Source organism: Triticum aestivum, chromosome 7B, assembly GCF_018294505.1.
Source record: "Triticum aestivum cultivar Chinese Spring chromosome 7B, IWGSC CS RefSeq v2.1, whole genome shotgun sequence".
Taxonomy (NCBI): domain Eukaryota; kingdom Viridiplantae; phylum Streptophyta; class Magnoliopsida; order Poales; family Poaceae; genus Triticum; species Triticum aestivum.
In genome coordinates this window covers 178,716,973-178,734,484 of record NC_057813.1, presented here as the reverse complement: position 1 = coordinate 178,734,484, position 17,512 = coordinate 178,716,973, and the positions used below count along the sequence as shown (strand labels likewise).

The window sequence follows — 17,512 nt, the reverse complement described above, 5'->3', positions numbered from 1 at the left end:
TTATAGAAGGGAAAAAAATATGTACAGGAGAGATTTGTAGCTAGTCACGTGGTCACAAGTCGACCAGGACATCGCCTGCACTCCAAACTCGACACTCTATGTGCTACTCAACTACATGCTCCACTCCAGTTGCTCCGGCCTGCATCCAGATGACCAATTCGTGGAATATGGCCTCTGTCACGCCGAACACATCTAACATGTCGCTCCTACCAAAGACTCTCGCATTCCTATGCTTCCACAGAGACCAGCATATTAACATAACCATCGTGTCAAAGCCTTTCCTTCTTGTCTTGGCAATCCTCTTTCTCACCTCGCACCACCACTCCGCCAGGTGGGACTGCACCGTGGGGCAAAGATTAAGATCTACTCCGAGGCAACTCAATAACATTGTTGGCAACTTCTCAAGAGGTACTGGTTGTTTTGCATCATTCCTTTGCACAGGATCAACCTGAGGACTCTTTGTAGACAACTTCACAACAGATCTAGGCAACACATCCACTTGTCCTTGTTGTTTTGTACCAGAGTCTGGAAAGTTGTCAAGGTGTCGGTTCTCATTGAGTAACTTCACTCCTGTGGTGGGCAACTCCCCCATTGAACTTGCTTGCTTGATAGTGCCAGTTTTGCAACCTTGCTCAACCGGCTTCTGAACACTATAAGTTGCCTGACATTTTTCTTGACTTGCCTTGTTAGCCAACATAGTTGCTTGTTGAACTTTTTCAGTTTGGCCTCTATGTTTGAGTGATGGTTTCAGACAAGTGGGTTCCATCCTTTCTGCAGATGCAACAGGGTTTGGATTCAGGTTGAACGACACTCTCTTTTCCTTCCTTGGTGCAATTGACATTAAATCTTTCTTAGAAACTGCCTGCGGCAGATTAATTCCATAAACTGCTTGCATGAGTTCAGTTTGTCTTTCGGGGGGCATAACTCCTCAGGATTGAATTTGATGCATGTTTCTCTTTCCTCATCGCGAAACACCATCTGACCGAATAATGTGCTTGCATATGAGTGGGGTTTCCGCCCATCAAACACTTGTGGCACTTCAAGTTCCTTTTGAAAGGGGTCCCACTGCTTCTTGAACTCCGTCTTGACAAAATCTATAAGCAAAAATGTTTCTGTAGCATCTCCTGCTAGTTGTTTGCTGTCATTTTGCTTGATAAAGAAAATTGATCCAGAGTCGCTGTCCCCGCTGCTGCTTGAACTTCCTTCTCCTTCATCTCCATTAGAATTGTTTGTCCTGCTACATCCTCCTATATTGGCTCCTCCGCCATGGTCCTCATCATCTCCATTTCCATCATCGTTTTTCTTGCCTCCACACTTCTTGACTTGGTCCTCACTGTCCTCATCTTCACCAACTTTCTCTGTCTCGTCATCTTCAGCTGCCTCGCTTTGTGGCACATCGGCCTTGTTTACCTCTTCCTCATCAACTTGGGGGTCACTGTTGTTCCTTCCTTGCACATTGCCGCTGTCCTTACCGCTGTTGCCCTTGTTTTATGTTGTTTCATGTGGCTCCTCACTATCCTTATTGGCATCATCCTCAGCAGAATTGTGTCTGACATTGCCTCCATGACTGGTGTTGTCATCATCATCATCTGAACAGTCATCTCCGTTGTCATCCCCCGAGTTACCACTGTCTTGTTCTGATTCATTGTCTTCGTCGTCGTCCTCATCCTCGCTCTCTTCGTCCGACTTGAATGACTCCTCATCCTCGCTTGAGCTGTGTTCAATCACTCTAGGTGTTGCTCGCTTCCTCTGAGAACCGGTATGTTCACTTGCCTATGGGTTAATGTCCATGTTCTTGCTTGAGCTGGGTTGCCCCTCGTCAAGCTTCCCTATGCCCACTACGAGCTTCTCGATAGCATGTGACATTTCAGTGCACATTTCATGGACCATTCCTGTTATCCTATTTTTGCTTCTGCACACCAAAAACAAAGAGACGTAAATGTGTGTCAGATAGTATACTCATTAGGATCAGAAAAAATCCAAAATGTAGTGAGAAAACATATAAAGGACTTTCTTGCTATTGGAACTTACATAGTTGCCGTGACTTTCAGGCAACCTAGCTGCAACGAATTTTGAAACGTGGTCCAAGCTTCCAAACAAACTGTCGTTTGCACACTGTGAAAATTCAGTCTTGAGCTATTTTCATCAAAACCAAAAACAAGGCGAAAAAAATAAATGAACGTCGTTGATCCGTATAGGTAGTAATATAACTTGCCTATGTTTATAGTATAAATTGTCTTGGATTTCACTTTAGATTTGCCATGTTTCGATCAAAGAAAAAGGAAAGTAGTACATTATGGAGGTTGCCCCGCTTTGGACTGGAAAAACTGACAGAATGAACTACACATTTTCCACTATTGTATAGCAAGTTTCTCATTATTGTCTGAAAAAATGGCAAAAACATAACAGTCATAGTTACAGTATCTAGCTAGGTTATTTGCTATGTACAATACAGAACAACAAAAGTAAAAATGTAGGCAAGTTATGTTCTATTTCCAGGCAAGTACTGTAATTTAATGTAAAGCATGCAAGTCCTGTTCTATTGCAGGCAAGTACTGTAATATAATTTTTTGGGCAAGTACTATAATGTAATCAACATTCAAATGTGTTTGTACTGCTTGGAAAAAGGAAAACTATTACCCCCAATCATATGTTTGTTCCACAGGCAAGTTATGTTGCTCCTAATACTATGACTTGCCTAAACTTGTAACAATGTGTTTGGCATAATTTGTATAAAAAATTGTTTCTGTAACCTATAAATTGTTTTTTGCAAATTAATGTGTGTTTTGATATTAAATAATTCTTGCACGAAAAGATCTTACACACAGCTTGCCATACACTCCTGGACCCTTCCTGTCTTTCTTCATGACTTTGGTTATTAGATCATCATTCCAGATGCTTGCCCTTGTAAGTGTAGCAGGTATTGGTTCATCAACATCCAATGAATCCAAATACAAAATCTGTAAAAAAATTAAATTGCAAAAACTATTAGGAAACACATGGCTCTTTCGTGCTTGCATTGAAAAAGGAAAAACTATGGAAAAGAAAACATATTAGAAATGAGTTGCCTCATACTTACAACTAGATGGAAAACACAGCAGCAAACAACCTTCTTCTTGTCACCAAAACCCATGAATGCCAATCTTAGTTGATCAATAACAAAGTCGCATATCTTGGCGTCTTTTACAGCACTTGTGTGAAGAATAGCAATGTAACACCTTGGTGAGATGCTCAAGCTTGTGGTTGGGGCAAGGAAGCAGGAGAATGCAATAGCCAACCAAGCACGCAGGAAATTGTCATCGCACGCCCCCATTCATCTTCCCAATCATTTTACACCATGAAGTCAATGTAGGGGCGTTTTTTCCCTCGATCTTGAAAATACCGTTGAATTCCCTTATAACATCTCGATTCATTTCAAAACATACTTTCCTGCCACTGTTGGGCAAACCCCAAATCCTCCTAACACTATCTGCACCTACTGGTATTTTGCCTCTATTTGGTATAACAATTTGAGACTTCTCTGGGTCGTAGTGTTTCATGATCCACTGGCTGAGATCACCGGGCATGGTTGTAGCTGGCATATCCAACAAGCCCCCAAAGTCTATGCCTCTGATAATATTTTTTTGGTCTTCGTCGAGATCTTTATTCAACTTAAAAAGCCTTGCAGGTGATGACCTGTTCCTATGACCCTGAAAAATTGACAAACTAAAGTTATTTCTACTGCGAGAGCAAAAAACATGGGGAACTGATTCTGAAAAAGCATATACATGAGTTGCTTACTGGCGACACTGATTTGCTTAAGCATATCTAATAAGTTAAAAAAACATCAACGGGTTTCTCTCGATATACATCAGCCAACCGTTATCGTGTACTGACACGACTTGCTTGTTGAAAACATTTGATTTGCTTAAAAACCCACTATAGTTGCACACACTTTCCCACTACATACATGAAGTTCTAGCGCCAACAGAAACACAAAAGTTGCTCACTGCCAACACTACTTTTGCTTAAAACATACCATAGAACTTGGTTGCTCTTTTTTGTTTTCTCAACAAATTGCTAGTACAAAAACTTCTGGCGCTTTTATGTGTGCTTAAACTTCTGGTGTTTTCTGGTGCATGGATCACATAAAGTTGCCTACAACCTACACCTCCTAATATGAGATTTTCCCATGGTACTGTTTGCTAGGTGTGCATGTAGCATCAGTTGCCGGGACATGACCATCAAAAAAGTTGCCTCCCACCTAGCTTAGAAAAATAAAAAGGATTTGAGATGCATGTACTGCATGAGTTGCTGCTACATGGGAAAAATGGAGGCAATTTATGTGTGAAAACTAGAACATGAAATGCAACTCCACATTTTGTTCCGATGGTAATGTTTGCTAGTTTCTAATAGCTAAAAAAACGCAAACCAACTTGCTGGTCAGAAAATAAAGACTTTGTAGTCATATGGTCGTGGGAGGAAAGGCGGGTAGGGGGAGGGATACCTCATTTTCAGTCACTTTCCGTTTTTTTCTTTGGTTGTTCATCTTGTGTAACATCAGCTTCATAATCACCTCCTACTGGTTCTGCTTCATTGCTATCAATATCCGCAGGCCGCTTCCCCCGGTTGATGACCCGCTTCTGGCGCTTGCGTTTGTAAACATGAGTTGTTGAACTTCCTTGCTCTTCTGTTGTAGGTGCCTGTAATAAAATCACAAATTTCTTTAACAAAAAAAGTAGCAATCAAACTGAAAATGCTATTTACGTAGCAAAAATCAGAAGGAATACCCCCCGCTCAGCTTCGGGAGAGGGGGTGGAACCGAGCCAAGCGGTGACTCTGTTGACTGCTGTTGATCATGCTTTTTACTTTGTTTAGTCATCTTTACCTATAAAAAAGCAATTTAAAAAAGCAGTTACATACCAAAAAGATTGTCACCGTGGAAAAAAGTTTGATTATAAGAATGTAAATTGCCTGAATATTAGGATGAAAATGCCTTGTTATCTAGCAATCATCTGATTATCAACACGAAAAAAAGTCTGATTATCAGCACTCCTATCAAACACAAAAAAATCATTTGTCATGAGTTGCCTGACTGTTGACATAAAATTGCCCCGGACCAGTACAACACAAAAAATAAAACAATCATGTGCATGTAAGTTGCCTGACAAAATGGCACTAACTTGCCTGGTCCAGAGAAGAGTGAGAGGAACGTGGATATAAATAGGTGGCATTGTGAGTATGGTACAGCTCGGGTCCCGGCCAGGACAGCAGGGCCCGTGCAAAATGTTGTACAAACCTCGTAGCCTATCAAATTCTGATTGCAAGTGAGATGTGAGGTTGATTCGATCTCACTCGCGCCACCGCAAGGGTCCTGGTCCCTTGGTCGGTCACCTACCTACGTGAATGAATGGCATAGGAGGAGTAGCTCCCTTTTTCCATTCATTGATCGTGAAATTTTTGGCAATCCAACTTGGCCAATCATCAACCTACAAACAATTGATCCTAGTTTACTTCTCACCTTGCTGTAAACATTTTATCTGAATCTTGGTGGAAGATTTCATGACACTCGTATCAAACACAAAAAAAACATTGCCATAAGTTGCCTGACTGTTGACATGAACTTGCCCCGGACCAGTAAAAACACAAAAAATAAAACAACAGTATGCACATAAGTTGCCTAACAAATGGCATTAACTTGTCTAGTCCCAGGAAACACTAACAAAACACCAGTGTGCCATAAAATTGCCTGACGGTTCGCATGAACTTGCCCGCTCACGAGAAACCCTACTAACACCCCATGTCATGACTTGCCTGGTGGTGGTGATAAACTTGCCTACTACAAAAATCAACAGCAAAAAACGCTGAAATAGCATGTGCACGGGGTGAAGTGAGGGCTGAGGGAGGACACGAACCCTCAAACTAGTTCGACCACAAAATCACATGAATCTGGCGCTCGCATTAACAAACATGGACAGATATGGAGATTAAGGGGGGGATTTCATACCCAGTACCTAACCTAACCAACGCTGTTGCCGAACACATCGTGATCTACGGGGAAAAACTACCTCGACCAACTAGCAAATCGACAGAAGCACTAGTTGCTCCTAGACAGAACGCCACGAAGATGAGAAACTCCCATCGCCAGAAAATGGAGAGATGATAGCAGGGGTGGGGGTTAAGAATCGCGTCAACATACCTTCTCCTTCCTTCGCCACCGCACAAAACGAGGCCAGCCTCACTTCGCAACCGTCCGCCACCCCCGCAAGTCGAGCACTGTGCGGTCACCGAGCTCACGAGCGAGAGCCGCTCCCCGCGGCCAGCGTACCGCGGGGTGGAGCAACTCCCGCCGCCGGCCACCCACGACGCCGAACGCCTCTCGAGAGAACCGATGTGTGGCGGACTACGGCGAATTTGGGCAGCGGCGAGAGTTCGATTTGGGCGAGGGAGAGGGGAAGAAGAAACCGCCCACTCCGCCGAATGGGGGAGAGAGCCGTTTGTGGGAGAGAGCCATAATTGCGGGCCCCACCCAGGCGAGTCGCTTGTCTCGACCATATTCCACCTGGCCCCACCACCACGCGACGCGCCGCTCGGCCTCGCCCCGACCAGGTTACACCTGGCCCGACCGCGCGCAGATCGCGACGGATCCGACGCGCGTGTGCTCGGCAAGTCCATTTAGTGCACGCGCACTTTTTAGAGTTTAGGTATAATAAAATAGAGCAAATCTCAAGCTCACCAACTCGCCTGGGTGGAGCCTCTATTGGGCACAGTATAGAGCAAAGATGGGTTTTCTAATATAAATTGCAATATATGATGGGTCATTGGCCCGAGCAGACCTAAACTTTGACAAACCAAGAAAGGTTGCCCTATTTTCTGGGCAATATTCCAAATTCTCCTTTACTTAATAGGGTTTTTATCACTTATGTCACTAGTTCTGTCTCACTACTCTGTTTTTCTATTATCTATACTACTATTAAAAGAGCAAACTTAAGTTCTCCTAAAACCACACAGCAAACTGTACACAAGGTAACCAGAACCCTCGGATCAAATCAACTTAAACATATCTTATCGTCAATATTACGCCAGTAATTTGTTAGCCAGATCGACGACTCAGATGAAATGTTCTGCCAGTAGACGCCCGTGGTCTGCCTATCCTCATAGCGCTCCGCACTCTCGATCCGCACGGCCCCGCCCATAACGCGGATAAAATCCACCTGAATCGCATTAATGACATGTTTATCCCGCTATTTCCTCTGCCTCAGTCCTTTCCATCTTCCCAAATTCCCCAAATTGCGTCGTCCCCATAGTCCCGTCCACCATATCACCTCCAAGCGATCCCAGCGCCGCCGATCTCCCGTGCCGCCACCACCTCCGCCGCCTCCTGGACAAGAGGCCACCACCATTGAGCACCACTTCGGTGCGCCTGGTTGCCACCACGACTCTGGCCTTGGAAGGTCGTCCTACTGTCCTGGATCGGGGAGGAGGCACGATTTGGATCTGGGCGGCGACGGCTAAGCAAGGGCACCTATGCTATCGAGGTACATCTCTTCCCACTCTCCCCGCCTCCCTCTCTCTTCCCCGCCGGGGTCGCCGTGAGCCCGTGACCGTGGACTGGCGGGGAATGGGGAGCTTCAACAGTGAGGAACGGGGAGCACGGGTGCTCTGCTGGTGGAGGCATGTTTTGGGACGGGGAGACCTCTAGCCGTGTGGAATGAAGTGAGCTTTGGATGCAAACTGAATTTCATCTCTCTCGGTTCTTGTTTTCTGCTGATAGCACATAATAACATTGGTAATGTTGAGCCGACAAAGAGAAGTAGCAGACTAATTTCTATGTCGACAAATGATGATTTGCTCCCCGTATGTGGTTTCTGGTCATATTGGGCTATGTGAAAATTGGTTTTTCTCTGTATTCTCCATATGACATTATTTTATAATCGCTGGAATATGAAAATAGAATGGTGTGCAGTTCTGCCCTTGTGAGCAATCTCTGATGCTTATATATACTAGCAGTAACGTGTAGTATTAGGTATGGCAAAGTAAATTTGCTTCAACAATCAATTCCAGCGCAGCAATTTTTTTATGGGATTTCTCTTGCAATCTGCACTGAATTTTGTACGCCGATGCCAGTTTGATGGTTTTGCTTTGAATGGTCTTCTCAAGGAAACCGTGTTCAATTTGTATGTTTTGCTTTGAACGAGTCTTTCTGGAAATCTGTATGTGTACTTATATGGCTGGTTGGAATTGTGCAAATTGTGATGGTTTGCTTTCTATGAGCAACTACTTGAATGCTGAAATTTTATACAGTACATATCATGTCAACAACATGTATCTCTTTTTATTTCACATGTGGATAGAGAAGTTGCCATACATTGTTGTCCCCTTGGCAATAGTATGTAATTCTCAAATTAACTTGCTATCTTTGCTCAGTAGCATTTAATATGACTAATTTGAGATCAGCAAAGAGGAATGGGCCTGAAGAAATACTGATATTGAGCTAGGTCTGCAAGGCGATGTATTGAGCTCTGCGTAGCCTTTGTATGTGTTTTCGATTCTCTTTTTTTTTTAAACATAGCCTGTAGATGTCCTACGGTATATGTTAGCACAACTACTGAAGGATTTGCAGGTGAGCAACTGTTATATGAGTTTGGATGACGGAATATCAGTATTACATCAAAATCTACGGCTTTATATACTTTGTCACATACTGCCATATTTCATATATGACGACCATATCAATCACGTGTTGTTTCTTTTTCATTCAGAGTGTACATTGCTTCCAGTGTAACAAGAACAGAAAATAAGGTACTCTCTAAATAATGTGTGAGGATTCTGATTCTGTAATTTGTTTTACTGTTGCTAACTGAGCATGCTTATATAATGGGATGATTTGAGTGGAGTTTCAAAGTCAATCGTCCATGTTTGCAGTCTCAAGTTTCTATATGTATAGTCTGAGACCTAATAAGTACTGATCATTTCAGAAAGTTTCACGTTTCATACTTATAATTGATACTGATTGTATTCATGTAATTGGGCCACTTGATTATAGTGATTTTCTAACTAATAAGTAAGATGTCCCTGGTTCTGCATAAAGATTTAGGCACCCTAATTTCTTAAGTCTTTGTGGAGTCAGAAGTTTTGAATGTTTTTGTTCAGAGTCTTTTTGAAATGATGAGTGATGCATACCTATTCAGTGTTTTACATGGTACTGCAAGTGAAGAAATGATTTGTACTGAACGATCTAATGTGTTATTGCGTTTCTTTGAAGTCATGAATTTGTAGCAAGTGACGCCCTCATTGGCATTATTTTTCTTACATATCCAAGATAGTTAAAGCATCGTGGGGACCAGGAGGCCAAGCAGTCTGTGGTGTCTCCGTCGTTGTTGCAAAGAAACATGCCCAAACTTGTAAGCCCATATTGGTATTACTTTCCATGAATAACAGTGATCTGTTAAGAATTTATCTGTTATCTTGCAACAACCAACAAAATATATATTTAAGAATGATCTGTTATCTTGCCATGAATAACAGTGATAATTTTGTTGTTGACTCATGTTATATCCTCACAAATAAAGTGCTACAGGGAACTTTCTCTATCGGTTCAGGTTGGACGAGCAAGACAACATACTGCAGACTGGGAACAAGGTGAGAAGATTAGATGCAAATTTATGTAGCATATGTACAGCTACATTTGTTAATCTCCTTCTCAATTTTTCCTTTTTCTTTGCAGAGTATGTTCGTCATCATTGATATGTGTTAATACTCTCCTTGAGATTGATTCCTTTGCTTTCGCAAAAAAGCGTCAGATACATGGCGAGCTTCAAAATATCAGGTTGCAAATACCATCGTTGCTTTGGACCTTGCCATGGATGGATGGACACTAAATGACCACAAATGCCTCTAGATTATTAATAAGCGTGGTTCTACGTTCAGTGCTTTGGGCATCTGTTTTGTCTCGGGCTGGTTCTACGTACCTGATTTTGCTTGGAACAGCCACAGGGGCGAGGATGTTATATTGATGCAGCTTGGTTTGCTAACTAGCAATGTTTTGTTTCTTAGACGGACAAACTTGTATCTCAGAACCTTGATGAATTGTTTCATTTGATCAGCTTATGTGGAAACTACTAATTTTCATTGCCTCTGTACACACACTTGCATACCCTTTTTCCTGGTGCTTATTGGCAATGGCCCATTCATAGGCATGACCTAGAAGAAAATAAGATTGAAGATGTATTTTTCTTGGTTGGAAATATTACACCCCAAATTTAATTCAGTTTGGATACAACAATGACTATTAAGATTGAAAAAACTGATGAATTATGTTAGTTATACAGTTTAAGAGGTCAAGGATGTGATATATGAGAAACAATTTTGTCCGTTACACATGAATATCTGTATGGCACTGTGTATGCTGGCGAGATGTGTGAGATGTTGGTCATAACGTTGTGGATTCTGGCGAGATGTTTGTGATGACGTTGGTTGTCGAGATGCACTAGCTAGGGGTGCATGCATGGCCATAGGCCATAATTAAATTTTCATAATGGACTAATTTTCTGTCGGTTAGTTAATGATCAATGGTATTAGCTAAGCAATGGACATGGGCATGTTCATTTATAAAGCACAATGTTTTCAGTCATTTGTACAAGTTAGGAATTATATGCTTTTTGCGTGAGATTTCAGCTGTTCAAAAAGTAGATTTATGTTGACATAATTATTATAAGTTTCATTGTAGAACATATTTAATCGAGGCGTGTGTGGCACGTGCATACTTACTAGTGAGTTACAACTACTCAAAAATGTCATTGTTTGATGTGATGCTTGCTCAAAAATGCCATTAGATATCTAAAAAATATCATTGTTTCATTATATGTTTGCTCAAAAATGCCATTAGACATCGTTATTGTCAGGTCAAATCCGCTGACCATGTTATATGATAAAAATACCCATACACCCACATTCCAGTTCTCTCTTTGTCACAATGATAAGTGTGGGCCCCACTTGTTAAGAGTAAGTAAGCGAATAATTTTAGAGGAAAATAAGAATGTTGTTGGGATCTAGTGGAGCCCACACTTTATTATGCTGAGATAGAGGGAGAGGTGACATGTTGGTTCATAGGCATTTTGATCATTATAACATAGCAAACACGATTTGAGCTGACTGTAATGATGTCCATTGGCATTTTTTATCATTTGCATAACAAAGTGACGGCATTTTTTAGCAATTGAAAACTCTAATGGCAAGTAGTGGGATGTAACCAGTGGCATAAATGATAAAAACCCTGCTTAATAATCTGAATGATTTTTATCTTAGTTTTTAGCATTTTTCTGAGTTTTTTATACTTGTATTTTTAGTAATCATTGATGATTAGATGGACATGTGAAATCCCGCAAAAAACAAAAAGATGAATATGTGAAAGGGCCACCGCCGTGACGCCCAGCGAAAATTCGACCGTTGCGTGCCTCACTAAAGCACTCGACCGTTGGACGCTCACGATCCCTTCCCTTCCTTAAGCCGCGCGGATCATCACGCTTCTACTCCCCGCTTTCCATTTCTGCCTCCCGAGTCTGATCTCACATCAACTCACAACCTTCCAACTCAGAACGAAACTTCCAATGGCGGCGGAGCCCACCAAAAATGACGCCCACGTCGTGGAGATCCCGGTCACCGGCGACGGAGCGGAGCCAGCCAGCGGCGCGTTCCTCGGCAAGGCGGCGTCGGGGCACCACCCGCTGGGCGAGATCGCCGACAGCGGCGGCCACCTGCTGCTGCTCAAGCTGTGGCAGCGGGAGGAGTCCCGTCTCAACCGCCGCGCGTGCGCGCTCGAGGCGGTCATGGACGCGGCGCGCCGGGACGCCTTCTACCTCTGCGCGGCCTTCCTCGCCCTCCACGGCCTCTCCCTCGCGCTCCTCTTCGCCGCCTCCGTCGCGGGCGGCGCCCCGTCGCGCGCCTGCAGGAGGTGGTGGGCGCCCTCGTCCCTCTCGCTGGCCGCCTCCCTCGCGCTCGCCGCCGCCGTGCAGCTCCGCGTCTGCGCCTACTGGCGCGCCGGGCGGCGGCTGCGGCGGGAGCGCGGCGACGCCCGGGCCCTCGCGCGGTGCGTGCAGGAGCTGCGCATGAAGGGCGCATCCTTCGACCTGTCCAAGGAGCCGCAGTGCGGGGTGACGAGGACCAACTGCGCCAGCATGGAGGGCGCGGGGGCGTGGGGCCCGCTCCGGTGGTGCTACCGGAACGTCGTCACCGCCTGCCTCCTCGCTGTCGCCGCCGTAGCCTTGCCCTCCGGCAAGCTCGTCCTGTGCGCCTAGGAGACAATCGATCTGAGTTTTCGGTGAGTTGAATTTACCTCTTGTTTACTCCCTGTGCATCAGATCTTCTGAAAATTCATGACTAATCCCCACACCAGCAGATTTGGTATGGCTGAAATTTTTTACTCTTCAAATTTGTTCTGATCCATGACGAAATAACGCTTCTCTAATTCTACGGTCGCAGGCTTCCTGGTGAATTCATTCGGAGGAAACGATGTGCTTCTAGGTCGCAGGCCCTGGTGAATTGATTCGGAGGAAACGATGTGCTTCTAGGGTCGCAGACATCATGGTGTTATTTGCATAGACAGAACACTGCTTGTGCTCCGATGATCAGAGAATTTCCAACATTTCTTTCTCCGCCCCGAGATGTACTCTTTGTAACGATTCAAAGCTTATTTGTATGACTCATTCATAGCAGCTGCAACTCAAAAAGGGAAATCGCATACGGTTATTCTGACTTCCTGCTTTATACTGTACTTGGCAAATTTATAAGTACATTGTTATGGTTGAAATTCTCCATGTGCTCTTCAACCCAATTCTCCCTGCAAACCTGTTATTTTTGACGACTCCAAAAATTTGAAAGAATTTGTTCGATGATGTGTGCACTCGTCGTTGTGGTTGTTCTGTTGTCGAAGCTTATTGTCATCGTGATTGCGTCATTACACAGTATTATGTATTGTAGGCTTTTTCTTTGTGTGCTGAGTCCAGCCTGCACACTGTTACTAGAAAATCATGAAAAATCAAATTCAACAACCTTATTGATGAATTTATTTTATTCACATATCTACAAAATGATTATGTGCTGAACATTGAAATTTTGCATACTTCTGGAACATCAACCTCCTAGCATCTGTATATTTTTTTGGGTACAATTTTATAGAACTTCTAAACATGGTTTCAACATAATCTTCACTGTAACGTGGTTCACACCTGATACTTACTTCCAAAGGATTACACCAAGCCGTATTGTTGTATTGTTGTTCTAACATCAGACCACCCAGAGTGACAAGGGGAGTGCATACAAAGAGTTTTGATGATTGAAATGCTCGGTGCCTAAAACGTTGTTTTTGATCCGTGACAAAGTTCTGCTTTCCTAATTGCAAGGTCACAAGCTTCGTCGTGAGCTGATTCGGAGGAAACGAGAGAGCACAGAAGTCTTGTTTGCATAGTGCAAATCACTGTTTCTCTACTTGTGCTCTGATAGATTAGAGATCATACACATTATTTTTCTCTCCCCTGGGATGTTGAAAGGGTTCAAAGCTTTTTTTTGTATGATTCATCAGTAGTAGCTGCAGCTCAAAATGAAATGCTAATTTGGCCATTCTGTCTTCACGGCTAGTATGAAAAGTTTGTTCATTGTTAGGGCTCTTTTACTTCTTCAGTTCTTCAACTGCTGTTTTCACTACCCGAAAAGAAGAAAAGGTCGTTCAGTTTAGGCATATCAAACTTCAAGAACAAATCGTCAGATCGATACAATCCTTTGGTTCAGGCATATGAACCACTAGAACAAATAGTCAGATGTTATCCTTGTCCTTGACGTGTTATTTCTGATATTAGTTAGATTGAATCTCTGTACAAAAAATGACGTCTGCAAATGTAATCAGTTATCTAAGGCAAAGTCTGAAAGAGCCATTTGGTAAAGAAATCCATGACACAGTTCTCCCTGCAACCCAACTCCAAAATTCTGATTTCAGCATATATTTTCCGAGCAAAAGCATGCAAGCGTCAATGACTCCACAACAGAACAAATCTGATGCACAGCAAAATTGTCTTTGGCAAACAATCATTTCCCAAAGTTTGCTACTCCCTTCGATCCATAGTAATTGTCCATTCTCTTATATTAATATGGATCAGAGGGAGTACATATCTTGGTATTACCCTAGGCCACCCCATATCATCCAAATTTATTTTCAAAGATGCAACACTTGCAGCGGTAGTAGCCTACACAGAGAGGTCAGAGCAGCAATGCAGATAGCCAACCAGTAGCATCACAGAAGCCTGCGTCCCGCAACAACATACGTACACATCTTCCTCTGCCCTTTAATTGGTCCATCTGAAATTTCAGCCTTTCATTAGCTGTCAGATCGATTAATCGGCTGGCCCAGTTAATTGACCACATAGGGGGTATTCGATTTGGTCAGGTGCCGAGTACTCCCTCTGTAAACTAATATAAGAGCGTTTAGATCACTACTGATCTAGTGATCTAAACGCTCTTATATTAGTTTACAGAGGGAGTAGTAGTTAACTGGGCAGTTAACTTAAATGTCGCTGCAGGCTGCAGCACAACAAGTCCAATTCACAGTGGCTGGATACCATGCGGAGCCAAACATAATACTGTATAAGAGAATGGACACGCAAAGCTACTTGGTGTATAAATATATATTATTTTTTCCAGTTTCAAATAAGTTAGTTGGTAGCTGATCAGCTCATAACTAATCCATCTTTAACCAAAGTGCCCCAAGGAATAGAACCTCGAAGAGAATAAAGTAAAGTATATATAGTTGAATGAAAGAAAATGTCAGGAGTTTGCAGTGCAAATTCCCCATTCCTATGATGTGCTGCAGGTTTTGCAAATAACATCAAGAATCACATTGAACTAACAAAACTTCAATTTCGGTCCCTACAGCCATATGACATCAGAGACAGTCACATATGCAGGACTAAATTTTACGTACATCATACATGGAGCAGTGTTACGCCCTTGGTAGTATACACTTACCAAAGAAGCATGTATCTCTAATTCTCTATAATAAAAACATGTATCTGAATTATCCGAATATATAGCAAAGGTTGTACCAATTAAACATGCACATAAAAGCTAAAAGTTATACGAACATTTGGCCCACAGTTGTTGTAATATTTGATTGTGCAACCTAAATGCCTAAAATACAACGGGGTCATAGCTAAATGGAATATACAACATCAAACCATTTCACTGCAAATTACGGTGAACAAAAGTAATCAGAGAAATGCCACGAGATAAATTATCTTATCAGTTAGACATGCATGAGCATCATACGGCCTGCCTCGATCAGAAGAACCTAGCCGGATTCTTCTCAGATCGAATCACTTATAACATAGAGGAGGCCCCTCAAATGATGACAACATCTTAAATTATTCAGCGGTGAACAAACAAACATTGGAGAGCACTAAATCAACAGCACAAACTTAAGATGCAACTTAAATCCGCTGTAACATACTGTAGGCGTTACTGCTGCGGGACGTAGTAGTACCCCATGTCGGCGGCGGGCATGCCGGCGGCGGGGTGGGGCATCCCGGCGGCGACGGCCGCCTCGGCGTCCTTGGCCTCGTCCCGCGGCACGATGTCCACCAGGAAGTCGAAGACCTCGGTGCGCGCGATGGCCGCGGCGATGTCGGACTTCTGCAGCGTGCGGCGCTTGTTCTCCTCGGCGTGCGCCCAGCCGCGGTGGGTGAGCTCGAGGATGAACATCTCGCAGGCCCGGGCGAAGACGACGGGCGCCTCGGCGGCGATCATGCGGACGTCCTCGTCGGCCTTCATGATCTTCTTGATGCGGGCGAGGGGCAGGTTGTGGTTCTTGAAGTCGGTGGTGGCCTCGATCTCGCGGTACTGCTCCGCCCAGAACACCTGCAGCTGCTGCTGCTGCTGCGCGGCGGTCTGCTGCGACGCGGCGGCGACGGCGGCGGGGGGCGGCTGCGGGGCGTAGAGGGCCGGCGCGTGCGGGTAGCCGGGGGGCGCGGCGGCCGGGTAGACGGCGGCCGGCGGGTAGCCGACGGGCGCGCCCAGCACGGGGCCCGGCGGCGGAGGGGTGGTGGATTTGGGCTCCATTCCGGCTAGGGTTTCAGGGAGGAGGAGGGGATTGGGGGGAGAGAGTGGTGGTGGTGTCGAGTGACCCTCGATTGGGCTGTTGTTTTGCTGCTGCCTGCCGATGCGGAGGAATGGGAAGCTTTGTCGATCCGGGGGTAGGCGATTTATTAGAGTTGGCTTTCCGGTTTAATCTCGAGATTAAGACAGCGGAGGCCGTGCGTGTGCGCGTCTGCGTGGCGGGCTGACGACTCACCAATTTCATTTCCAAGGTGCGGTAGGGGCCATGGAGTGGTGGCGTGGCGTCTAGTGCAGGGTTAAATATCTGGCGTCAACATCGCATTAACGCTGACTAAGATGACAGCGAGTGCCACCTAGATACCTTCGGGGTCTGAATGTTGATAATTTAGTCTATCTTGACACTGATTAAGGTTACAATGGGTGACACCTTAGGAGCTCTGACTGATTGAGTCGTTTTACAGGATCTATCTGCCATAAAAATTTGTTTGAGATAATACACCCAGCCCATAAACGTATCCATGATTTGTTCCAACAACTCGCAAGACCTCACTCCGCCGCCCAACTACTTTAGACCGTTCTTAGTGGGAGTAATTCAGCGTCCGAACTCAACAAATTTGCTTATATGCAATGATTTAAGGAGAAAAGTGCTGGAATTTAGTCTATATTGGGGCAGTCCAATAACTATTTCAGAAATTCCTAATAAATCCTATAGGCCCACTTAGCCCATTTGTGCAAGGCAAGGGATACTACTAAAGTTTAGTCTCACATTGCTAGTTGAGTGGGAATTGGACCTCCTTATAAGGGAGGTTCTTTCCCCACTTGTATGAGCATGAGAACAAGAGGGACATCCACGCGCGCTCCTCCTCCGCCGCCCGCCTCATCACGACGCGCCGCGCCGCGGGTTGCGGGAACGAGCCGATGTCTAAATTTTTGCCACGCACTACGGGTATACGAAAGGTCACTTGGAAGCTGAAATTTTTTTTCTGTAGTGGACACTGAATCCGAACGGCGCGCCTCTTCGGCTGCTGCCTGTTCGTTTCGTCTCCCGCGTTCCCTTCAGCTCCCGGCGCAACCTCGCGCCTCCTTCTCTTGCGCCTATAAAAGGGAGGTCGCTCCTCTCAGAGAGACGCACCAGAATCTCTTCCTCCTCTCGCCACAAGTTCCTGAGCACTGCGCTGCTGTTACGTTCTTCCTCATCCCGGCTTGCGGCGTGCACCGCTGGTCGGGACAGTAGGCCTCCGGAACCGCACCCTTTGAGTCCTGTACGGGAGAAGGGTGATAAGGTTTTTGGGGAGCGCTCAGCGCGACTACTAGCTGCTTCATCACGGACGATCCGGTCGCCGACGACTACTTCCCCGACGTCCACGACCTCCTCGACGACATGGCAGGCGAGGACACCGACCCCAAGTCCAGCGCTCCTGCTGCTGCTGTG

At 44.8% G+C, this 17,512-nt stretch overlaps 3 protein-coding genes across 15 annotated transcripts; 2 read left to right on the top strand and 1 right to left on the bottom strand.

Annotated features, from left to right (window-relative positions):
- The first annotated feature begins 7,149 nt into the window (after window positions 1-7,149).
- Window positions 7,150-10,121, top strand: LOC123156825 (uncharacterized). Of its 13 annotated transcripts, none has more exons than XR_006478447.1 (5): window positions 7,153-7,517; window positions 8,742-8,781; window positions 9,245-9,383; window positions 9,560-9,621; window positions 9,707-10,121. XR_006478447.1 is itself a non-coding variant. In XM_044575008.1 (5 exons), exons 1-5 carry the CDS (start codon window positions 7,507-7,509, stop codon window positions 9,858-9,860), a joined length of 357 nt encoding a protein of 118 aa, XP_044430943.1. In that variant the 5' UTR covers window positions 7,161-7,506; the 3' UTR covers window positions 9,861-10,121. The 13 variants fall into 13 exon arrangements, 5 of the variants coding, with proteins under 5 accessions (XP_044430943.1, XP_044430948.1, XP_044430944.1 ...); XR_006478445.1 differs by having other exon boundaries at window positions 7,153-7,695; XR_006478443.1 differs by having other exon boundaries at window positions 7,153-8,514.
- A 1,371-nt stretch (window positions 10,122-11,492) lies between these two features.
- LOC123162230 (uncharacterized) lies at window positions 11,493-12,867 on the top strand. Its single transcript, XM_044580010.1, has 2 exons — window positions 11,493-12,298; window positions 12,460-12,867. Exon 1 carries the CDS (start codon window positions 11,589-11,591, stop codon window positions 12,273-12,275), a length of 687 nt encoding a protein of 228 aa, XP_044435945.1. The 5' UTR covers window positions 11,493-11,588; the 3' UTR covers window positions 12,276-12,298; window positions 12,460-12,867.
- A 2,369-nt stretch (window positions 12,868-15,236) lies between these two features.
- LOC123160540 (nuclear transcription factor Y subunit C-6) lies at window positions 15,237-16,202 on the bottom strand. Its single transcript, XM_044578349.1, has one exon. The coding sequence runs from the start codon at window positions 16,081-16,083 to the stop codon at window positions 15,484-15,486; it is 600 nt and encodes a 199-aa protein (XP_044434284.1). The 5' UTR covers window positions 16,084-16,202; the 3' UTR covers window positions 15,237-15,483.
- Window positions 16,203-17,512: the final 1,310 nt, after the last annotated feature.

Bases quoted from the DNA above. Each gene is read 5' to 3' on its own strand.
- LOC123156825 (XM_044575008.1), top strand. The intron at 9,384-9,551 runs GTAAGCCCATAT...TCACAAATAAAG, and splicing joins AAAGAAACATGCCCAAACTT to TGCTACAGGGAACTTTCTCT. The intron at 9,622-9,706 runs GTGAGAAGATTA...TTTTCTTTGCAG, and splicing joins TACTGCAGACTGGGAACAAG to AGTATGTTCGTCATCATTGA.
- LOC123162230 (XM_044580010.1), top strand. From the start codon at position 11,589: ATGGCGGCGGAGCCCACCAAAAATGACGCCCACGTCGTGGAGATCCCG.
- LOC123160540 (XM_044578349.1), bottom strand. From the start codon at position 16,083: ATGGAGCCCAAATCCACCACCCCTCCGCCGCCGGGCCCCGTGCTGGGC.